Source organism: Pteropus medius, unplaced genomic scaffold, assembly GCF_902729225.1.
Source record: "Pteropus medius unplaced genomic scaffold, Ma_sr-lr_union100, whole genome shotgun sequence".
NCBI classification, from domain to species: Eukaryota; Metazoa; Chordata; class Mammalia; order Chiroptera; family Pteropodidae; genus Pteropus; species Pteropus medius.
Genome location: NW_024354500.1, coordinates 19,612,224 through 19,635,983, shown reverse-complemented (window position 1 = coordinate 19,635,983; position 23,760 = coordinate 19,612,224). Strand labels below are relative to the sequence as shown.

At 30.2% G+C, this 23,760-nt stretch overlaps 1 protein-coding gene across 25 annotated transcripts in view; it reads left to right on the top strand.

Annotated features, from left to right (window-relative positions):
* Positions 1 to 23,760, top strand: part of RIMS1 (regulating synaptic membrane exocytosis 1) — a 412,504-nt gene that overhangs the window by 321,008 nt on the left and 67,736 nt on the right. For 7 of the 25 annotated variants that reach the window (XM_039853345.1, XM_039853344.1, XM_039853367.1 and 4 more), the window contains 2 exons: positions 8,618 to 8,730; positions 14,519 to 14,685. The exons of 15 other annotated variants lie outside the window; for them this stretch is intronic. In XM_039853345.1, coding sequence (XP_039709279.1) covers positions 8,618 to 8,730; positions 14,519 to 14,685 — 280 coding nt within the window. Of the gene's footprint in view, positions 1 to 966; positions 1,050 to 2,514; positions 2,644 to 8,617; positions 8,731 to 14,518; positions 14,686 to 23,760 lie in introns of those variants that run through there. 3 more of the 25 variants (XM_039853366.1, XM_039853365.1, XM_039853364.1) reach the window with 2 other exon arrangements.

The following is a 23,760-nucleotide window of genomic DNA, read 5'->3' as shown; positions in this document are numbered from 1 at the left end:
TTCCCAAGGTGCATGACTTTCAGTGCTAAAACCAGGATAGTTCCGGGCAGGCTGGGACAGTTGGTCACCCTGACTGTAGGGGACCAGTGTATAATTTTCCAGCATATATATTTATAAATTATGAGTCCGTAAAACACATAAAGAGAGGTATAAAATGCTATTAACATTTTTAATGATAAAAAGAAGTTATTGAGCATTTTATGTCAGTGTCTGTAAAAAGAATGCCATATATTTATTTTGTATCGTTACAACAACCTGAGACATAACTATTGATATCCTCATTTTCTAACTGAGAAAGCTAAAGCTTAAAAAAATTAAAAACTTGGCTCTTTATCAGTCATAAATTTGGTAAGTGGTGGAACTGGGAACTAGCCACTTTACTCTATAGGCTCTCCAACATTCAAACAGCATTTATTATCTACTGTGCCTGCAATACCCTATAATTATAGTAACACATGCACAATTGTAAGGAAGGTATCCTTACCTGTTTTATAGTGAGAGAATCAAAGGGGTTAAGTGGAATGCCTAAAGTAACAAAGCTGCTGCAAGGCAGAACCAGATTTTAACTCCATAACTCATGTTCTTTCCACGTCCCCATGTCTACCACACAACACCAGGATCTCAGAGAGGCCCGGTGAGAGGTTTTACATCCCCACGATGACCAAATTTTTCACCATTCCACTAAATCTTCTAATACCTGGCTTGCCTCTCAAATTACCATGCAGCTTGAGAAAACGAAGCTGATATATTTGAATAAAGATAACACATGCTTGGGGTTGAAAAGTTTACTGAGGAACTATAAATGTTCATACTACGTTATTTACCTTCTACCTCCCTCTTTTACATTTAAAGCTGAGAGACCATATCATCTTACGTTTCACAAACTGCTTTGTAGGCATATTTTAACTTATTCATCTAAAAATAAGCCAATTTTTCCCTCTCTGCTACATTTCTTGGACAGTTTTAAAGAGCCCAACAATGTAGTTTGGGGGCATCGAAATAATGATATAAGAAGATCAAAACAGAACCAGAAATTAAATGACTTCAAGGTGAGAAAAAATGTTATTATAATAAATTTCTAATTTATGTGCCTTTCGATAGTATTTCTTAAGTGTGTTAACTTTTGACTTTGAAGCAATTTTGAATTGTAACAAAACACATTATCTTTTCTACAAATATTAATTTCCTTTATACACAGAATAAGGGTCATTACATTTCAAGTGATTAAATGATTTGAACAGGAACAAAGAGTTAATGGCATTTGTTGCTTTTCGTTTTTCTGTTTCACTAATAAAATTTATAATAATTACTGTAACAAGGTAATAGGGGCTATTTAAAGATTGCCTCTACTCAAGTATATTTTAAAGCACAGGTGTCTATTAAAAGTGCTCAAATAAATTACCTGTACTTTCCTTCTTTACATATTGGCAAGCAATTTGAATGCTAAGTCATACAAAATATAATTGTTATGGAACTATTAGCATTAACCTTAACTAGGTGCAATTATATAAAAAAGCAAAAACCATGATTTTAATAATTTTCCGTTACGTTAGTTATTGTATAGATAATATTTGCATACTTATTTTAATAGTATACTATGGTTGTAAAACACATTATAGGAACAAATATGTAACTTGACTTTTGCTAATGTAAACTAATATGTGTATTCTTTGATATCAGCATTGTTTTAACTCATTAAGTAGAAAAGGGTTTCAATTTTATTTACATTTTTATTAGATGCATATTAAGCCAGGTGATTTATTTCCTGTATTGTATATTAAGATTTCAAAGATTCAAGTTTCTTAATCTTCCAGGGCAGTGCTTTTCCTGAACACTTATTATGAATATTTATGAATGTTTATTCATAAATATTTAGAGCCTCATTAGTAGAAGTGTCTAATTTATCCATTTCTTTTTTTGCCACAAATCCATAAATATAGTTGTCATTCTAGCTTTCTCTTTAAAATCTAGAGACATAGAGAGTGAGCAGCTCATATAAAACAATTCAGAACTCTTGGTTTTTACTCTATTTTCCCATCCTGCTGATTCAAATGTGATTATTTAAAATAACATTACAGGCTTTTAAAACTTCAGAGTATTTAACACTTAAACCAACCAAACCTAAACTTACAAAAAAATGCCCCATTGAGGTAATAATGCATTGTTGCCCCCTTCTTCCTTGGATTCGTGGGGAAAATGCTGAGTAAAAATAGAAGGCAGACAGATGTGTAGCCATGGATAGACTTTTTAACTATTTTTCTCTAAAGGTATATAGGTCCCCTAAATATTGTAATTTTTGTTACAAATTTTAAAATTTGTAAACCCTTTTTACAGAAGAAAAGAAGAGGCTGTCAAAAAATTGATGAATCTAGGATTTATGTCACATCAAGCCTTTCAAGGTAGAGTCTGTTGACATCAGTGTAATTGGAATAATTAAAAATTATAGATAAACATATTGGAGATCACTTGGGATAAACAGCATGACCCCAGGGAGTGATTTTGTTATTTCCGCAGGCCTTAATTACAAGGGTCGCTCTTCACAAAGATATTTGAAGAAGTGCCTCATAAGGAGACAGTGCTCCCACTGAAAACCGAAATACATTTTAAAAAGCTATTTAACCCTGTGTAATATGAAAGAGCAAGGTAAAATGACAGATTCTTTCATCAAGAGCCTGACTTTCTTATCTGTCATGTATCTGACTAGTATTTTCAGTGTTACTCTAGGGCTTGACAGTTTTGACACTGAAAATGATGTCTGGGGTTGGAAGTCCTGAGCTTTGTTTTAGACACTTTAGTGAAAATCAGCATTGCTTAAACAAGAGATGGTCTCGTGGTTTTGACTGCAGTGAGACTGGAGTGATTATATATACAAATTACCTATTTCATCTGTTTTAACATTCAGTTTCAATTATCTGTGCCAAAACACAGGTTATTTTCTTTAAAAACCCCTAAAGACAGTGTGATATTTTCATTTAATGTGTGTTATTTATTTGTTGTGTTTTATGTTTCTCAGGCTGGATAAATGTTATCATCATTTTATTGTTTGTATTATTATAGCATAATCTTTACCATCCAAAAGAATCATAGAGCACTAAGAACTTTGGTATATTTCTGTCCTTGCAAATTGAAATGCATTTTATGCTAGGAAAATGACCCAGAACTTGCCCATTTCTATATAGTCAAAATATTTTAAACATTTAATCTTTATGTACATGTGCTATATATGTGTTTGGAGGGGTAGGATTATGTAAGTATATCATAGTTGCTTACTACATTTGTATGACTCCAGAAATGAGGATGAACATGCAAGGAATACATTATGTTTTTATTGGAAAAATAGAAAATAATAATGTAAAATACATTGGTGAATATGTTATCCCTTAACATATATAGTGTTGATAAATTAGCAAATTAAAAAATGCTGGAAATTAGGTAATAGAGCAAGAAAATAAGTTGTAGTTCTCTATTTTTAGAAAATGTGAACAAAAAAACTTTCAGAATAACCTGCTGAACTAATATTAGAATCATAGGCTACAACAGCAGTTACTCTAAGCAGTCTCTTCACTTTACATATAAAAACTCCATGGTGGAGAGCTATATCAGGAATTAATCAAGGCACCATTGATAAACTGATAAATGGTTATGGGTCTAGGACTGTAATCTGTGCCTAGTCAATCCTACCTCTGGATTTTTACCATTTGCCACATTGCTTCAAGGACTATAGAGAATGTTTGTCCATCTTAACTTTATAGGAATTCATATTCCTCTAAAGTCTAAAAAAACGACGAGCAGAGACTAGTATTACCTTTCGAATTTTCAAATATCCAACCATGTATCTTTCTAGTCAGGCTTTTTATTATGTATACAGATTACAGACTCAATTAGTTAAATATTTTCATCTTTTATACTTTTTAATCTTTATGTTTCACTTATTATATTGTTCTTTGTATTTGAGGTCTCACTATCAGTGGGGTGTTTTTTTTTTTTAAATAGCTTCAAGGGATTTTTTTTTCAATGCTATCAATAACTGAGGCATTGTAGATGTTTCATTCATATATTTCACTCTTCCTGACAATTTTCAGGTATGTGATCATTTATCATTGTTCTCTCTGAGACACTCATTGGAGCAAAGATGGTGTTATACTATCGAGGGACTCTTGTATTGCTATACAGCAAGGAAGCAGAAGCATTAATTTTTCTATTCATTTAGTATGATGGTACATTGTAGGTAACTAGACAAGTTTAATTACCCTGTCCAGATATTATCATGTATCACTTTTGACACTTATACTGGCTAACCTTGTCACAAAATAAAATACTCAATCTTTTTTACTTTAAAATACTCAACAATAAATTGTTGTTTCTGTTTTCTTTTATATTCATATTTTACCTCAAATACTTGAAAGTATTGGAAAGTTTAACAATATAGTGTATGGATTTTTTTTGCCTACAAGCACAAACATTTGAAATTTCAGATTTATGTTAATTTCTAGATGCCTAGAGAGAATTATGAAATATTTAAGGAATTTGAAGATCAGATTCATCTTTATGTAATTGTAAATTTATAAATAACATATTTATAAAGTTTAAAATTTAAATTATAGTGATCTTAAATTATACATAGCTATAATATTGATAATATTTTCAAGCAGATCACATATGACTGGTAAGTCAAAGGAGTTTCCCAGAAAATTAAATTCCCTTTGGAGGAGGCGATTCTACATGAATTTTTCTCTGTTGGATTAGGGAAGATTTATTAAGGATCCTGATGTTGTTTTTTTTAAAAAATCATAGGATTCTTTAATAAAGAAATAGAGAAAAATCCATGTAGTCACAAACAATATTTGCAAGTGATTTCAGTTTGTTTGTAGATTCATCAAAGATCAACTATAACAATAGATTAAGAATTTATAGCAAAGCATGACATGAAAAAATTATTTTAATCTCTCTACTTTGACTAATATTTATTACTTTCCATTAGAAAACTATAATAAATTATAGACTTTTTATATTATATTTACTTTTCTCACCTTGCATGCTTCAATCAGTTATTCTTGTTGAGTTTTAAGACAAAAGATGATTTCATAAATATGGTTTTAATGTAACCCCTAAAAATAAGTTCCAGTTTTATACTTTCTTAATGATAATATTGAATAGTTTTTTGAAATATGGAGATTTATTGACAAAAATGCCAGTTTAGAAATAACAATGTACATAGAGTAAAACTGATCTAAAGAAAATGTGTTATTTTCAATAAATACTTTTAGATAAATAAATATTTGCTTTTAAAAAGCACAGTTTATTCAACATCAAAGACATCATGCAGCTTATAGAAGGTTTAGTGAAAAATTCCAGCTTCAAAAACACTTTTTTATAAAATTGCAATGTTAATTACACCTTATGGGCTAGGGGAGATGAATTGTTTATGTTACTATCACTATTCATAGACAAAATATAGTCTTTAGTACACACTCTTATCTTTGACTATATTATATATAATATAAGCTATGTTTTTATTAAAAGACTAAATGAAATTATATGATAATTTTATCTGTAGTAGGCGATAAGAGGAGTTATTTAACTCTAGTATGTAGCAGCTTTAAAATTTAAAAAATAAAAACTCAAAAGTTGCCCAAATTTTTTATCTTTTTGTAAAAGAATGGCAACTGGCATTGTGGTGATTTTGTTAGTTTATAACGCTACTAAAATTCAGAATATTCCTCAAATATGAATTTAATGCTAGGATTTGTGGGAAAATTGGAAAATATTTTATTTAATATTTTAATTTTGCTATTGTCATTAAATTGTTAAAATAATATAAAATTTTTAAATCAGTGATCATACTTTTCAAAGTAAATATTTGAGCGCTCTAGGCTGTGGTTAATTTTACTTATAGTGAGATACTCAACAGGTAATCATATTCCCAGGATTCAATTCACTTTTAATCATCACTAATCATTTATTATTCTCTGTATAAATCATGTACATTAATGGAATCATGCCTTCTGGTTCAAATTTGTGATAAATATTCTATTTTAGTCCCTAAATTTGTCTTACTACGTGTTCAATACACCAATAATTCAGAAATAATGTCATTTTATTCCACAACATACAGTTGAAAAATAAAATGCAAAATAAGCATAATCTGTAGAAAAGTTAAAAACTTCTAAATTCACACTGAAGGCTCGTCACTGATATTTATGAAGGAAACTTTTAATGAAACATGATAACTTGTGTAACCAATTATTTCATAATACATACTAATCTACATATCATGAGGAAATAAAGAGAAATACTAAAAAATGTGAATTTTTTGTAATTATCTGACTTTTTGATATGAGTAAGTAGATGGTTAGCTGTTTGCATTTTACTTCTCTTGGAATCTGAGCAAGTAATGAGGATAGCATAGCAAGTACAATTTTGCTGCAGAGTCAAAAAGATCTACTCATGATTCTGTGTCAATATTAATTTAGAGATTTTATTTGACAGATTAAAAGATGTCAACTTTCACTTCTTTAAGAATAAAGATAGTATATTAATCATTTTGGGAAAGTAAGAGTGAAGTCATTTAAAATCATTATAAGATTTAGTTAGGCCACCACTGTCCTCTTATGATTTAGTTTCGAGTTTTGCAAAGTAAAGGTTTGAATGAAGCCCTGTCATAAGCTAAGTAGTTCTATTTAGAGAGATGGGAGGTTGTCCTGGCAAGGTTCAATCACCAGAACTGTTTCAGACTGCTTCAGACTGCTTAGCTCTTGGAAAATAATCTTTTCAGTGTCAAGTTTCCATCTTCCCTAAGAAGTACATGGCACTTAAAGTGAAGCTTATAAAGCTATGGGCTAATCAGTATGAAAAATTTCATACAATTAATATTATTTAGTGAGAATATTCAAATTTTATCCTACATAGAGGTTGCTTTGAATTGTTTTAAGCTTTAATTATGAAGTACAACTGATTATAGTTCATTTGACTTCCTCAAAGCTCAAAGACAGAGCAAGTACCCAGAGGTACCCACACCGTAGGCAAAAGGCAGAGAACAGATATTTGTACATTTTCTTATCTTGTATGTATGGTTTTCTATAAATATAACTCCTATTTTTCAATAACTTTGTCTCAATTCCTATTTACTTTCAAACAACATTTTGCTTTATAATACTCATTATGACTCCGTGTGTATTATCAAATAATAAATTTCTGAATGGCTTTTCTCAAGATCTTCATTGAACCATCCTTTAATCATTAGTAGTCATCATTTACTGTCTCTGAAATCAACATTTTCAAGTGTGCGTCATTGCTTAATTCACCTAACTGATCTTAGGGATTGATATTTTCTATCTAATTTACTGAATTTAAACAAAAGCTTAAACATATAATAATTGGTATTAAAAAATATGATTAAAACTTTTAGCCACAGATTTCAAACTATGTATCTCTTGGAGTATTAGTCTTTGTACTTGAACACAAAATAAAAGCTGCATATTTACTTAATTTTTAAAATTGGTGTCAGTGTCTTTTATCAAGGACGATAGGCCATGTTTAATCATTGCAATGGAAAATTTTTTCAGCAAATATCTTTATAAACTTTTTGTAAGAGATGAAATATACAGCCAAGCCAATCAGATATATCAACATTTCCACTTCCTAAATCATTAGGGCCCCTTAACAGAAGCCCCAATACACTAATCACAATTTTTTTCCATATACGTGTATATATATATATGTATAAAACACATCTTAGGAATAAATGTTAGCACTTGTTTAAGAGGTTGAATAGTCCTGAAAGTTGGCAAAAGATAAGTTGTAAAAAGTAAACATAGGTCACCTACAACACAGGTATATATTTTGAAGTTTTCTCTGCACACAACTGTACCCTTAGCTATCTTTTCTCCTTTATTTGTAAAAAGGTAAAAATTAAAGGCCGTAATTCTTCCCATCTAAACAGTCACACCTCACACTTTCTACTTAGGAGATTAATAAAGGCTTAAATGGAATATAGTTCTTTATATATTATAATTAAAGAGCTAAAATTTTTTATCACATTTTCAGAACTTATGAATTTTATATATGTAGTCAGACATAGCCATCAGAAATAGCAAACTAATCTTTTAGTTCATGTTTAAGACTAGCAAAAATTAATGATTTAATAAGAATGCCTCATAAAAGCGGGTTTTTATAAAACTGTTGGTGACTTTTAGTTGAGGATGTTAAGTGGGTGTGTGCATGCATGTGCATATATGTGTGATGTGTTCAGTATGCATATTCGTTTTCTCTATATATGTACATGCAACAATTATTTGATTAAAACAGTTTCACAATTAAATTTGGTTTCACATAATCATTTATGAATGGAATTGAAAATACTTCATATCAGATGAAGATATAGGGTACTTTTGTTACTAATATTTGTGTTCCTCATTTTGTATAAGTTGAGTCATGTTCATCTTTAGCTTAATAGTTGCTAACTTTGTATATTCTGCATTTTGTTTAATTTACTAATCACATTATTTCAAAACTTCATTTAATTGAAGTCATATCAAAAGCATTAAAATTTTAAACCATCCAGTTCCTGAAAGTTTCTTCACATGTTTTAATAAGCTTCCATTGTGTGTTTTTGCAGCAAGCTTAGTAGTGGAAGAGCGAACAAGACAGATGAAAATGAAAGTGCATCGATTTAAGCAGACAACAGGGTCTGGTTCTAGTCAAGAACTTGATCGCGAGCAATATTCCAAGGTAAAATTAGTAGTACCCAACCAATATTCTCACTTTTATAAGTATACAGTATGTATACCAGGTAGGACTAGCAAGCACCAAGTTATATGAGCAAATGATAGTCTTGCATCATAACCTCTCTCCTCTTGATATCATCACAAGATATAACTTTATTAACATATTTATTAACTTGGACTTTATGTTTTTTCCTAAAAAAATGTAAATACTTGATATTATTAAAGTCACTTAATGATCGGTTGTCAATAAATTCACGTAAATAAGCAAGATATACAAAATAATTTTATTACTTGAATATCATTTAATATCGCATTTAAAATATTAAGTTATAGCTTTAGAGTCTTAAATACCATTTTAGGTTGATATTTACTATTGAGATTTGTTACCAAATGAAAAATTATGCAATGTGAGATTTCTTATTGATTTGTCTATAGTGAGAAAAGTAACTGATATCAAAGATTTCAAAGAAACTGAAATCCACACAGTTCCAAGTGCCAGTAAACATTTAATTTATATTTTAATGTTATTTTGTAAAGATACAGTAAGAAGTTTATAAACTGCTGATTTTAATTAAAATATGCATAGAATTTTATACTTCATTAAAATTCATATATGTGTATATGTAAAAATATATAAAAATCTGGTTTGTTTAAAAAAATTTTTTAGAATACGACAAAAGCAGCAGCAGCCATTACAGGACAACCTGTTATAATTTGATGTTGAGAAGCCCTTTTGGAAGCAATGACCTTTTAGAAATTCAAAGTTAAACTATACTAAATATTGTTAGCTTGAAATATGTACCTAGAAAAATTTACTTACATTTATTAAAATATAGTTACTATACCATATTATGATAGTTTCAGGTGTGCAACACAGTTATTCTATATTTAAATACCTAACAAGTGGTCACCACAATAAGTCTAGTAACCATCTAACACCATGCAAAGTTATGATGTTATTGACTATATGCCCCTGAAATATCTATGCACCCCTACGTTCATTGCAGCAGTATTTACAACAGCCAAGATACGGAAGCAACCTGGTTGTCCATCAATAGATGAACGGATAAAGATGTGGTACATATATACAGTGGAATATTAACTATTTTTAAAAAGAATGAAATCTTGTCATTTGCGATAACATGGATGGACTTAGAGGGTATTATGCTAACTGAAATAGAATAAATACCATGTGATTTCACTTATATGTAGAATCTAAAAAAACAAACAAAACAGAATCAGACATGGATTTGGAGAACAAACTGATGATTGTCAGAGAGAAAGGATGAAAAAAATTTTTAAATAATGGAGGTTGTTGATTATATAGCCAGGTATTTAGAGACTAATACAAAAATTAGGTGGTCACAAAATATGAATTGTCACCAGATTACTTTAGAATCGTGTATATTAAATGCAGTTTATCACTTTTTGGATTAGCTGCAAAAGGATTAACTGAGTCACTGTGATTTAGGTAGCCCAATTCCCTAGGATTCTAAAACAACATTTTAAAAGGTAAAATTAATAAAGAAAAAAATGTCAGCATACAAAATATCTTGATGTTGTATAGAGCCGCTGATTCTAACTCTACATATGTTCTTCGTGGTTGATTCTATATAGTATTATCACTTAATTAGCTCATTTGTCTGCTTTATGGATATCATTTTTGTTTTCTCTTACTACAAATGCAGTAGGAATTAGAAAGCAGGATAATTTAGCCTTTCTTCCTTCCCAGTTGGATGCAGTTATCTGAAGTTTCATTAAAGCTGGAAATACTCTATCATTTTTTTAGTGCTATGTCAAAAGATAAAGTCAGATAGAATAGCTGGGGGACATAGGACCAGTATAGAATGCAAGAAAGCGTTAAATAAAGAATCTGGATAAAATATTAAAAGACTTTCTGGATCATTCTGAACCAGGACTCTAATCATTAATTAGTTGGTCAAAAAATCTACATAATGAAATGCCATAGAAGTCTAAACCACCACTAATACTTATATTTGTAATAAAACTAGGTTAATCTTGCTTGGGAGATTCCAAATTCTCTGGCTCATAGAAATTTAGAACTTAAAAATACCTCAAAATAATCTATTCCAGCTCTCTTATTTACTACATTTATGAAAACTGAGGCTCGGAAGGAAGGAGGTTTACCAAAATGAATAAAGCCTTTGATAAGGCCCTAGAATTCCTGATTGAGACTAAGGTACCACCATATTCTGCTTCTTACATCATTGAAATATATACTATATTCCAGTTTGATTCAGAGGTTCTTCTACAGCTTTTAATTTGCATACAATTTGATTATCGTATTCTATTTTTTCTCCCTTCTTTGCATAGACATCCCTCTTCTCTCATTGCATTTTAATATTTAATGAAAAACTTTATTTTCAAATACATTGCTGTTCTTACTGCATAAATTGGTACTACTTTGTTAAATAAATAAAATGATTATAAATTATCATTAAATGTGATATCAAAGATATGGTATCCTTAAAAAACTTTTAAAAATATAAAATAGGAAAAATATATAATATAAAATAATGAATAATTAGCTTTTATTTTAGATGTGTCAAGTAAAAGATATTCTTCACAATTCTAATATTCATATTATGGCCTAATGCTTACAATAAAATTTTTAGTTTTCATAGCCCATTCAGGTAACTCAGATCTCTCTCACATACTCGAGAAATTATGTTTCATTTTTTTATTCATTTACCCCAACCTTTTTATAATTTACTAAACAAAAATATATTTTATTTATATAATTAAGAACTGATATTGTTGAAAATTTAATATACAGTTGATTTTGAATCTGTTCTTCTTTATTTGAGATTTTGGATGAAGCAATACACCTTAGTTGAAATTCTACCAAATTAGAAATCAACCATTCTCAAAGTACTCATATCCAAACACCAGTAGAACTAAATTTTCTTTAAGGGAAAGAATTTTGGACAAATATAATATAATTCCTGAGATGTTTCAAACCTGACACCTCCTTTAAGAGGTTAAACGCCCTTAATATCCCTCCTAAGGAATTAGCTCTAACTTTGCTTTTAAAAAAAAGCACGAAACTACTTTGGTAGCACTGAAATGTGACGCCATACTGCTTTTTCATTGATGTTGTACAGAGTTGCATGCCTCAATGACAAAGTGGAATTCATAACTGGAGAGTGAGTTTGCATTTAGGTACTCACATTTTAGAGGGCTTATGTTTCTGTAACTCAGGGAACAGCAACAAAGATTGATATGATGGGTATTGTAGGTAGCTGCTGAGGGTTTATTATTACTTACTTATAAAAATAGCAGCCCTATAATTAGAGCCTCCTCTACATCAAGGACTTATTTCCCTGCTGTCTGATCAGTATGCATTCCTCCTGTAGATATAATTATGTTTCTCAAAATATAATATAATTAACATATTTCTATTAAAACATTTAATTGTTAAGTAGGAAATTTATCAAATTATACTTGATAAAAAGCCAAAGTTATTATTTTAACTTATAACAGTTTGAAAATAAGTAAATATAGTATCAAAAAATGAATATAAAAGTATTTCATTTCTTTCAAATAACCAATGTAAAGAAAATTGTGATCTCTTTTCAGACCAATGGATCATTCTTTACCCCAATATCGAAAAATTGAATAGGACGTATATTCTTTTTAAATTCCTTGTTTTATCTCTTTGCTGGAATAGCAAAACTCTATATACAAAAAGGTTGAGGAAGAGATGGTTTATAGAAAAGGAAAGGTTCTTTAGCTAGAGAAATATTTCCATATACACTCACATATCCTTATGCTAACATCTGGACTAATTATTGACAATTGTCTAATAAGGGGAACATTTGTTCTGGGTGTCAACACAATGCTAGAAAATCTGCTGGGTAAATTTTTGTGGTATTAGAACCCAATTCTTCTCATATTTTGTCACACACAAGCTATTATTTCAATATATTTGGAAACATATAATTACATAATATATCTACTTAGCAAAATAACTTCAAAACCAAGTAACATAGGAGTTATTTTTGTACCCTAGTAATGGTATTAAATTCAAGTTCTACTATGTGAGCATATTAAGGTTTTATCATATCTACTCTGTAAGTGAAAAACAGTTCTAACTAAAATGAATTATGTCAGGGTCATGTGATCAGATATGACAGAATTTGATGATGAAGTATTATCACATTACTTTGAGTACATTATCTTAAAACATTAATTTTAGATCATACATGAAGCCATATAAATAGTTCAATTCTGGATATAACACATAGGAATTTCCTTTTGGATTACAATTTAGCACATAGCTTTCAAAAATCACAATTATGAAAAATTTTTTGGAAAGATAATTTTGTAGATATTCTATAAATGTAGAATTCTTTTCATTCTTTATGTAAAATTATTTGCCCAATGCATACACATGAGAGAAGAATTAACACTAACATTTAAAAACCTTTGGCTGAACTGCTCTCATCTGAGAGATTATTAAATAAACATGATTCCTTTGTCTAGGATTTTTTTAAATATTGTTTTATGCTTTATTTTGTATATACAGATTCAGGTTTTAGCGTCAGTTAAATATACTTTGGCAAGACAATTGTTTTTACAAATTTTTAAGAATAGTGTGTTTGGATTATTTTAGTTTCGTTTAAACCCATCTAATATGGAACATCAGAGGATGGATATTTTTTTCTACAGGTTTAACAAACATTTGATGTTTTCACACATTAACACATAAATCTAAAATTCACTTGCTTGATAAGAAACTTAAATACTCAATTTTTAGTCATATGTTTCTCTTGGTTATGTGTTCTATTATTTTATATAGGAAGTTACATTATCTTACTTTCCAGTACCTAAGTTAAGAGAATCACTTATATACTAGTGATTGTAAAATTATATATAATTACATAAGCTTACTACTTAATATACTGAAAACATATATTAAAATAATATTTAACATATACAGCTGTTCACAATATGATAGTTACAATAAGACAGTGAATTAGAAATAAGCATAGATTAACTGCTTTGACAACTTTGCATGTTTTAATCTTTTACCTAAGTTTTCTTAGGTAATTAATACCAAAGACAAATTTAAAGACATGTTTAAATATAAGATATAGTGTATATTGAAATTTCAATAAGAATCCCATTTTTTACTTTCAACCCTGAGTTGATAGTTTAAATCTGAAAATGTCTAAGCATACCATAATAGAAAGTTTAAAGCCAGAGTCCACTCTTTGCATCCATTGCTTTACTCATCTTTGGCACGGCCCCTCAGCTTTAATATTAACCCTTTTTTTGTGAAAAGATCTATTTTTTTAAGAATTTTGAAAGAGCACAGTGTCTTAGAATGGGGAAGGTGGTGGGTAAATTGAGTAGTTGTAGAAAGAAGAAAGAAGCACAGACAGATGGACTCAGTCTGTACCACGGATAGAGTAAAGGTGAATAAATTAGGCAAAAATAAAAACAAAAGAGAAAAAACAAATAAGATTTTGAGATTTTAAGTATGTGCAAATAATTAATTCACTGAATTTTTCACCCAAGCATTTAATTTTTGTTTTTAATTTATAATTCAGTTTCCATAAACTACTTTTTTACCATTCAAAGGATGTAGGTTTTTTACATTGGAAATCATATATTATGTTAGTGCTTGGATTGTTTTAGATTTCATACCTACTTTTATGAAGGTACACTTTTATTTGGTGTTGGATAAGTAGTCATTAATCTCACCATGTGTGTCTCTTTTTCCTATGATCTGACGACGCTCACACTCTCTTATTTTTAATCTATAGTATAACATACATAAAGATCAGTACAGAAGCTGTGATAACGTCTCTGCCAGATCATCAGATAGTGATGTCAGTGATGTGTCCGCCATTTCCAGAACCAGCAGTGCCTCACGCCTCAGCAGCACAAGCTTTATGTCAGAGCAATCTGAGCGCCCTAGGGGTAGAATCAGGTGAGTTAGCAATACTGTGTCTTTATCCGTGATATGAAAATGCAACTAGCTTGCTGAATGTTCTTGCTAAAACACAGTTTGGATCAATTAATAGAAAACAGAAATAGTAACATTTCATTAAAATAACTGAGACTGGAGTAAATTGAACATTTATTAGCTATTGTGTAGTATCGCCACTAGACTGTTTGGTATTGTCTACTGTAAGACATAGCTGGTAACCATAGTCATAATTTTAGAGATTGCTCTATAATTATAATTATAAACACTTACAGGAGTTTCTTTCTAATATGATTAAATCCACAGAGCATCCTTTAATTCGCTTGTCAGAAAGCTTTTTTTCTGTAAAGCTTAGTAAAGCCAGATAGTAAATATTTTAGGCTTTGCTAGACAGAGCTTGTACATCTACTCAACAGTGTTGTAGTGTGAAAGCTACGTAAACAAATGAGCATGGCTATGTTCCAATAAAATTTTATTTACAAAAAACAGGAAGCAGACTGCTCCCAGGCTGTAGTTTGCCGACCTCTTCTTTAATCCCATAGCAGTTGGTCAGCTTTTAGGGTAGAATGGAGTAGATGTGATAACAAAATACACACTCTAGTTTATATTATGTGAGCTGTAAGAAATTTACATGTTTTTTAAATCACCGGCAGTGCTCTTGTGTTCTTACAAAGCAAATACCCTGATGAAAGGCAAAAGACCTCAGGAATCCAAGTCCCACCTTAAGTAAAGTAGAACCAGTAGGGACACGCCATATTTTATATCAGTTCTTAACTAGTTTCCCAATATAGAAGTTTCATTATTGGAATCAGAGAGTTGATGGAAAGCCCAAGAAATATAAATGTTCAAAATAGGAGCAATTATATATCTAATACTCTGAAAGTCTGATATTATTACACATTTTCATGAAGTGCAATAAAATGTATTTTTTGGATTTCCCTGTACCTAGTACATCTATTGAAGAAAGTTAAGAGTAATTATCTTACTGTTAATTAACAATGTCATACTCTGATAATCTCCATGAGCAATTTCAACTGATAAAATATTAATAGAACATGTTTTATCTTTATGATGTTCTTAGCATCTTGTCCTAGCAGAATATTAAGTTTTCTAAAATTTAAGAAAATTAGAAGGGCTAAAGACTGCTAAAGACTGTAGCCATGTTGAATTGCTTGGAATCAAGGGTAAAAGTTATTCTAATAGATACATTTTTTTATTGAAATTCTAGTAAGTGATTGTATTTCAAAATCTTTTCAGTTTACCAAGAATATCAATAAAAAGGGCTTAAACGAAGACTTTTACTTTTAATCACTGAAAATAATTTACTAATTATAAAACCATAAATCTTGAAGTAATTTTTCTTTATGTTCACAATAGAGCCAATACCTTGAGTTCTACGCTATAAAGTATTACTAGTTTATAGAATTCAAATTACTAACCAGTTGCAAGAATATTTTGTGGCTCCATTGTCTTCCTCTTGAAATTTAAAGAGGAAAGGATTCTTCAAAAATGTATCTTTGGGAAAAATTTGGCTACATGATTTTTGAAGAGAAAAATCAAAAAAGAAAGAAACGTTAGGCAGCTCAACAACCAGGGACTATGATTTTATACAAAGGGGACTGGAAGAAACATGTTACTGTATTGGAGTCAATATTACTTTGTAGGAAAATGCCATTTAACAAACCAACACTAATTGTAGCCATATCATGACAAGAAGCAAAAGAGAGAGGATTCTTTGCCTCTTAGATTCATATGACTTTTATTTAGTGAAGGTGGTGGGGAGAGGGGTAGGCCTAAAAAGGGTACAAATAAATTTCGTAATGAAAAATCCATTTTCTCAAGGCATTTCTGTTTTCAGCTTCCTTTTCTCTTCTCTGTAGTTGAGAACACATATGAGCTGAGACTTATTTTATATAAGTGGATTATATAAATGTAGGCACTAAAGCTAATGGCTAAACAAGTTTCCCCTTAAGCTAAGAAGCTATTTTTCTTTTAGTCCTGTACTTTAGGTCAGTGCTTCTCCATATGTGGTACATATTTGATTTCTTAGAATAGAGAACATTTTTTCTTAGGAAAAAATGATACATGGAAGGGGCAGATCTTTCTCCTGACATTCACAATCTGGTTATCTTTTCATATATGTTTTCTCCTTGCATATCTTCACAGGCATACATGTACACACACACACACAGTTATTTTGCATCCATCATTAACCCTGTTTTTAACAACCTGAGAGGAATGTTTGGGATGAAAAGGAAGAAAATAAAACAGTAAGATGACATCAATATAAAAATACTGCGCCTCACTGAGGTAGAGCAAGAGTTGCAGGCCCTTCACCCTGAAATATTTCCTGTTCACATGCTAACTCTGTGAGGAATGATGGGTCTTAATATATTTCTGCTTCTCAAAACTCTTTTTGTCTTTTTAGTAACTAACAGCAGCGTAAATTTTAAAATTCCGTTTATTCTAGTTCATGATAAAAGATGAACATGTCTGATCAATTATGATAGAATATATTTATATGTCATAATAAGCAGCAGGAAACTTTTGAGTTCCTGTTACATGTAAGGACTTCCAAGAGTATATTAAAGTATAATATCTAGGCCACATACTCAATAGATCATAATCTATTTAAGAGTTTAAAACCTAATCTTATATTTTACTTCCCTGTATGTCTTTGCTCAAATCATTCTATGACACAAGAAATGAATTTTATTCTGGACATCAATTAAAGGATTTAGAAGACATAATATCATTCACCAAAGACAGTTTTCAGTACCCTAAAAGTCAACCAAGTACCCTGTATTCTTATAAAGGACTATATACAGAAATCACATGACATGACCTTATTCATATTATATAAAACAACATATGTTTTATATAGGTAGGTACTTAAAATACCATGTATGGTTTGATTTCCTCTCTCCAAGTATATTTTGAACCAAGAAAATGTCAAGACAAGTACATCTGAAATGACCAGTACACAGTCTTCTGTATAATACATAGACCATTGTTTTCAAAACACTGCTTACTACATCTTCCTATTAATGATTCACAGTACACATTATTATTTTAAGGTTTATCTTTGTTTATTCCAGTGTATACCAAAGTTATTTCATTCTGGAATGCTTGTTCATCAAGACATCTTTAATATTCTGCAGAGTTCTTGAGTGCAGCTTCAGAAAATATGTTTTAGGTAATTTTCCTTCTGCCTGAAAGATACAAGACTACAAAGTTAGCTTTAAAACACTTGTTTGGGGACAAATGAAATTAAGCACTTATAAGATCTTTATGGATTGAAAAATATAAATATGTTTGGATGATCAATCACTCAAAGATCATTTTTGAAGAATATTAGGGATTCTTGGTCATTTCTTGAATCTTTGGTGTTTGAGGTGAACATGCAATAAATATCTTGTCCATTAGGTATGCCACTAGCTAAATCGTATGGTTCTGTGTGAATTGAAAAAGGACATCTCTTCCTCCAAATGCATTCTGAATCATTCATTCAAAATAGTTCAAAACATGTCTCATGTTTTTAAAGTTTATATATATGGGGGAACTAATAGTATAAAAAATAGATCATAATATTTGTATTAAGATAAATAACCTTTTGTAGATATAATGAATTAGGAGTTATTTTAAAAAATTGTCATTGACTAAAAACTATTTGAAACTTAATTGCTAGAATGATTCTTATAATAGAGAATCAACACAAAACTTCAAAATAATAAGCATCAACAAAGATTTGAGGTTCTTAGTTTTTTTTAGATTTGTTCTGCATGTGCCTTACAATTTAAATTTAGTGTTGACTTATATATTCCTCAAAGAATGTCTTCCCATCCACCTACAAAATATGCACAGTAGATGAGTAGAGATGGCATAATTAATAATAAAAATGCACAATAATGGAAATCAGAAAGAATATGTTGAGTTTTCTGAATTCTCTATGCTTATTTTTACATCTAAAGAAGACGTTCACCCCAAAAAAGAAGCTGAATTTTCGTGGTAGAGCTCTAAAATTTTTTTTATCTTTATCCTATATCAATTTCCTTCCAGGCAAACAAATTTCAGAGGTTTTATACAAAATCAGGCTTTAAAAGCAAAACGCAAGTATATTCGTATGGTTTCTCTCAGATGTTATACAATTTTAAAAGCTTTGTCAAAACCAATAACAGTATTCACGTTTGTAACATACATTCTCCAAGATCCACAAGGTGGTGTTTCTACAGTTGGGTGGGTTTTAATAAGCAAACTTGAAGAGCAAATTTGTTGCAAATAGTTTTTAGTTTTTTTATGATGCTCCTTTGAAAGAATATTTTCAAAAGCAATTAGCTTTATTTCCTACATTCATAATTTGAAAGTTACAAAAGCATATTTTAGAGATGTTATCTTTTATATACAACTAATAATCTTGCAGCCATAAATTTACTAAAATTTAGCATTTGATGTCAGTAAGCATAATAATTACTAAGTACGGACTGAAGGAAAGGTGTTTATATTTACTTGGGGATTTAAAAACATCATATATAGCACAGCCAGCTTTATTTGTGAAACAAGGAAATAAAAGCTTCTCTTAAAGAATAAAAAAATAAAAATAAAAACATGTTAAATTATGTAATAATTTTAATTGTAATGAAGAATAAATGTATAGGTTAATATCCTCTAGAAAATCAATCTTGACATTGCAATTACATTTGAAAATTGTTACAGAATATTTCAAATGCCCATTATCTCACAGTTCTTCAGTTCAAGAAGACATTTAAAAATAATCTTTAGATATTTTTGTGATGGCACTTGAAAAATACTTAGCTGTACAATCATTTGCTATATTAATAGCTAAGAATAACAAATGAAACTTTTAACATACTTGTTATTATGCCTACTGACATTTAATATGATTGAGTGATAAAGAGGGAATTTTTCTTAGAGTTATATACACTTAATTTTGCTTGCTTGCCCAGTACATATGGAAAAACAAAGTCTATTGAGATCTACAAAAGTACTGAAAAGAAAGAGGAAAATAATATGAAAATTTAATGATAGGGGAGAGAATGAACTAGAACATATTGAAAGATACTGGCTATTGACTACGTAAGAAAGAAAATATATTTTAATGATTTTCTAGAATAGCATCTTCCTAGTTTTAATAGTCCAAGTCATTGCCATTGTTATTTCCTATGATTAGATTAAAGTTGTAAAGAGATGGAAAAAATGTGCCATCTGCCCTTTAAAAAGACTCTATTTTCATGATAAAATAATTATATCATCTTATTAATATACCATGTGACTGAGTGTGCCATATATCTTAGTTATATACCATGCCATATTCATAACATGCAAAATACTACTTGACCTATGAATATAAGTGACACAACAGTCAATACTAGCCAGTTACGGAGCTCTTGGGATAGGTGAATAGCTTTTCCTGTGAAGTGTTCTTCCTTGCAAACCATTTAAAATACAATTTGAGGTGAAGCAGCACTGATGCTATTTGAAACAGCTCCAGCCTGCTTTGTTTTTACTTTTCTAAGCTCTGCCAATTCATTATAGATTTATTAAGATCAAAAGATCGATAGAATATTAAATGAATGCTTATCATATAAGAGACATAAAATGGTCAGTAATAATAAATGAAGTGTTCAAAATTTATTGAAACTTGGAATATCTTATAAAGATGGGCATTTGTGTAAATGATCATTTGTAAATAGATCTTAGAGACACTTCTACCTGTGAGGAGAAAATAATTATACACTGTTTATGGAGTTTTAAAAGAACATTTTAACATTTTATTCGTAGAAACCTACTTCCATGTAGTTTTATTTGTTCTGTTAGAATGGAATTAGATTATTTTTAACATTTAAAATATTTTAAACAGCATGTTCAATGAAAATCATAGATAATGATAATTAGAAAATTTTCTTTAATTAGGAAAATAAGTCTGTGTCTTTGGAAGAGAATAAGAAAAATTTATTCAAAGTAAAATAAAATCTTTGAAAGTTCAAAAACAAACCATGTTAATAAGTTTGCTTATAATACATATAATCTATGATATTGTTTAAATTACATTTCAATTATGAATAAATGGCTATAATTTCATTTAATTATCCTAAAAGAAGTGACATATTTAATTTAATATTCTGTTGTGAAATAAAATAAGAATTTAATTCTCCCTGCTTATTATTAATTACCCCACAATCCATAAGAAATGAACTTATGTACTGCTAACACCATATCTTCTGTGTAACAGATTTTTAAAGGTATATTAAGTTTATATATCTTCTAAGTGTAAGGAAAATAACATAGGTGATGAATCTTAAAGTAAATTGGCAATCTTAAAGCAGCTTTAAAATGCAACCAATTTATTCTCCAGTAATAGTTTTCAAAGAAAGAAAAGTCTGTCCCCAAACTTCAAATTCCTCTTCACTCTACAGGCTACATTTGTACTTGTGATCTTTACATGTCACAGAGGAGAGGAACTCTGTGTTACTCTGGAGTTATGACTGATGTCCAGCAGTACCACCTTTTGGATTCATGCCAAGTATGGGAGTGTGCCGCTTCCATAAGATATCAGGCTGAGGTGTAAGAAACCACTCCCATTGCTAAGATGTTGACAACTTTTCTTCAATGCTGTATAATTTTCACAGCACATGAGGACTTCCTCAAGGACCACTGTCTGACCCTTTTGTCTTTGATGTGTTGTAATTACCACATAGACCAGCTATATTAAGGATGTTCAATGTGGTATTAGATATCAAATAGGAGGTTGACTATTTTGAGGGGACCTCAAATTTTTACTAGATTTTTATGTCAAAAAATATATAATGGAAAATTTCTAACAACTTCTTAAGTTTTTATTTATCATACTGTGTTTACATGTTTATATTTGCATGTTAGAGAACTGACTGTGGATTGTAAATCTAGCAGTATTATATCCATTGGGAGCTAATTGTTTTAATGGTAACCAGACATGAACTCTAGTTATCAATATTTATATTTCTTTGGACAAATATTTATATTTCTGTGGTGATTATCTTATTATTTGGAATGGATACAATATCATTTCCTTCTGAACCACTGCTTCCCAGACTTCACCTATTTAATGTGTCCCTTTAATAATTTTGCCGTAACTATGCAACATGTGTCTTATATTTTTAATATATTAAAATACTCTGATTTATTAAGAAACTTTTTCTGTACCAGCTATTCTGATAGATGGTTTACATGCAATATCATGATTGCTTTAATATGATTATTAACAGCCCTGTTAATAATCTCATTTTACTAATAAAGATGAAAGTGTAGCAACCTATTGAATTCGCATGGCCCATAAGGGATAGAGGTAGAATTGAGAGCCTAGTAATTTAACCCTTTCATCATCATGTAGTGAATCACTTGATCACTAATATTATTTTTTTGTGCTTTAAAGTCTATTTTGTCTTATACGAGAATATAAGTTGTTTTTTTAATGTTCAGTCTAACTGTTCGCATCCTTTTACTTTCAACCTTTGCGTGATTTTATGTATTGTTATATCTCGTAAACAGGATATAGCTGGATTTAGATTTTTGGTTCTTTTAGTCTGACAAGCTCTATTATTTAATTGGCTAACAGGTCAATTTGCATTTATTTTGATTTCTTATATATTTGAAATTATTTCTAGTATTTTATATTTTTTATTTTTTCTATTTTTCCTCTTTTCTCATTGTTTTTTAACTGAATTATTTTTATTTCATTTCTCTCCTCTGTTATTCCGGAAATTATGCATTTTTAGGATCTTAGTACCTAATTTAGTGTTTCAAATATATGTATATACATGTATAAATAGTTAAATAATAAATTTAAAAATTTAAAGTTAATAATTACCTCTACTCTCTCCTAGGGAAAGAAATTACTATAGTATGCTTTAGTTCTGGAACAATTCCTCCATCACTTAGATATTTTTTCAGTGTTTTAATTGTATGTTCCCCTTCTCCCATTATTGACTGTTATTTTTTTAAAAGCTTTAAACCAATTCACATAATTTCTAGATTCTTTGCTAATTATTTTTCATGAGTATTAGCACTTCATTTTGGGAGCATTCTCTGTCTTCTTGAAATATATGCCTTAGCAATGCCACTAGTGCTGCTCCCTTAGGGCTTAGAGTGAGGCCTCCACTTGTCCGTGTTCTTAGGGATCATGGCGCACGGAGGGATTTCAGCCCTAACTTCTCTCTGGCCTGCTCTAAATCTGTCATCTGCAAAACATCTCAAGACATTCGTAATCCATTTAGCAATCCGTTTCAGTTTCCTCTTGGCCTTTTCGCTAAAGGGATTTGCCTTTCTTGTGAACTTAAGTTTGTATCTTAATGAGTGTTTGTTGTAATTTTCCCATCAATTCCAGGCATTTGGGAGTGAAAGAATTTTCAGAATATATCATCTACAACATTGCTAAATATAGAAGCTCATATTTAATGTTACAATTTTCTTGACTTCTTAAAATTTACTCACTTAAAGGGTAATATTTAAAATGAAAATAATAATTAAGAAAAAAATGTCGGTGTAAAAAGCAAGAACTATGGCCCAAGGGACTTTATCCCAAGTTAGAGAGAAAATGCCAGGGCAGGGCGAAGAGAATTGGATTTTGGAGTGAATGCACAATCTAAGGCTCTTCAGAAAATAGCAATCAGGGACATTGACAGAAAAGGTGAAGGGAACTATGGACTGGAAAATAAAGAGAGAAAGGCGCTCTGGCACAGAAGGTACCATTTGTGTTGTCAGGAGGAATGGAAGCTGGGGAATGGAGAAATAATATGAGAAGTAAAGGATGATTACAGCCAAGATGAAGGAAGAGGATGTTGGCATAATAGGGAAAATGGCTGGGCCTACGATTAAGGGCGTGTTTAGTAATCATTGAATGAGCATTCTGTAATCAGAGCTCCCACGCCAGGACAGTATACAGGCTGCAAGCCTGCCCTCCGAGCTGCTTTTGACTCAGATTCCAGTGTTTGATTCAGTCAGCCATGGCCAAGAACACAGGATACCACGCACATCAAGCTGAACAGGAGCAAATACCTATGGCCCTAAAAATTTAAATGGGAG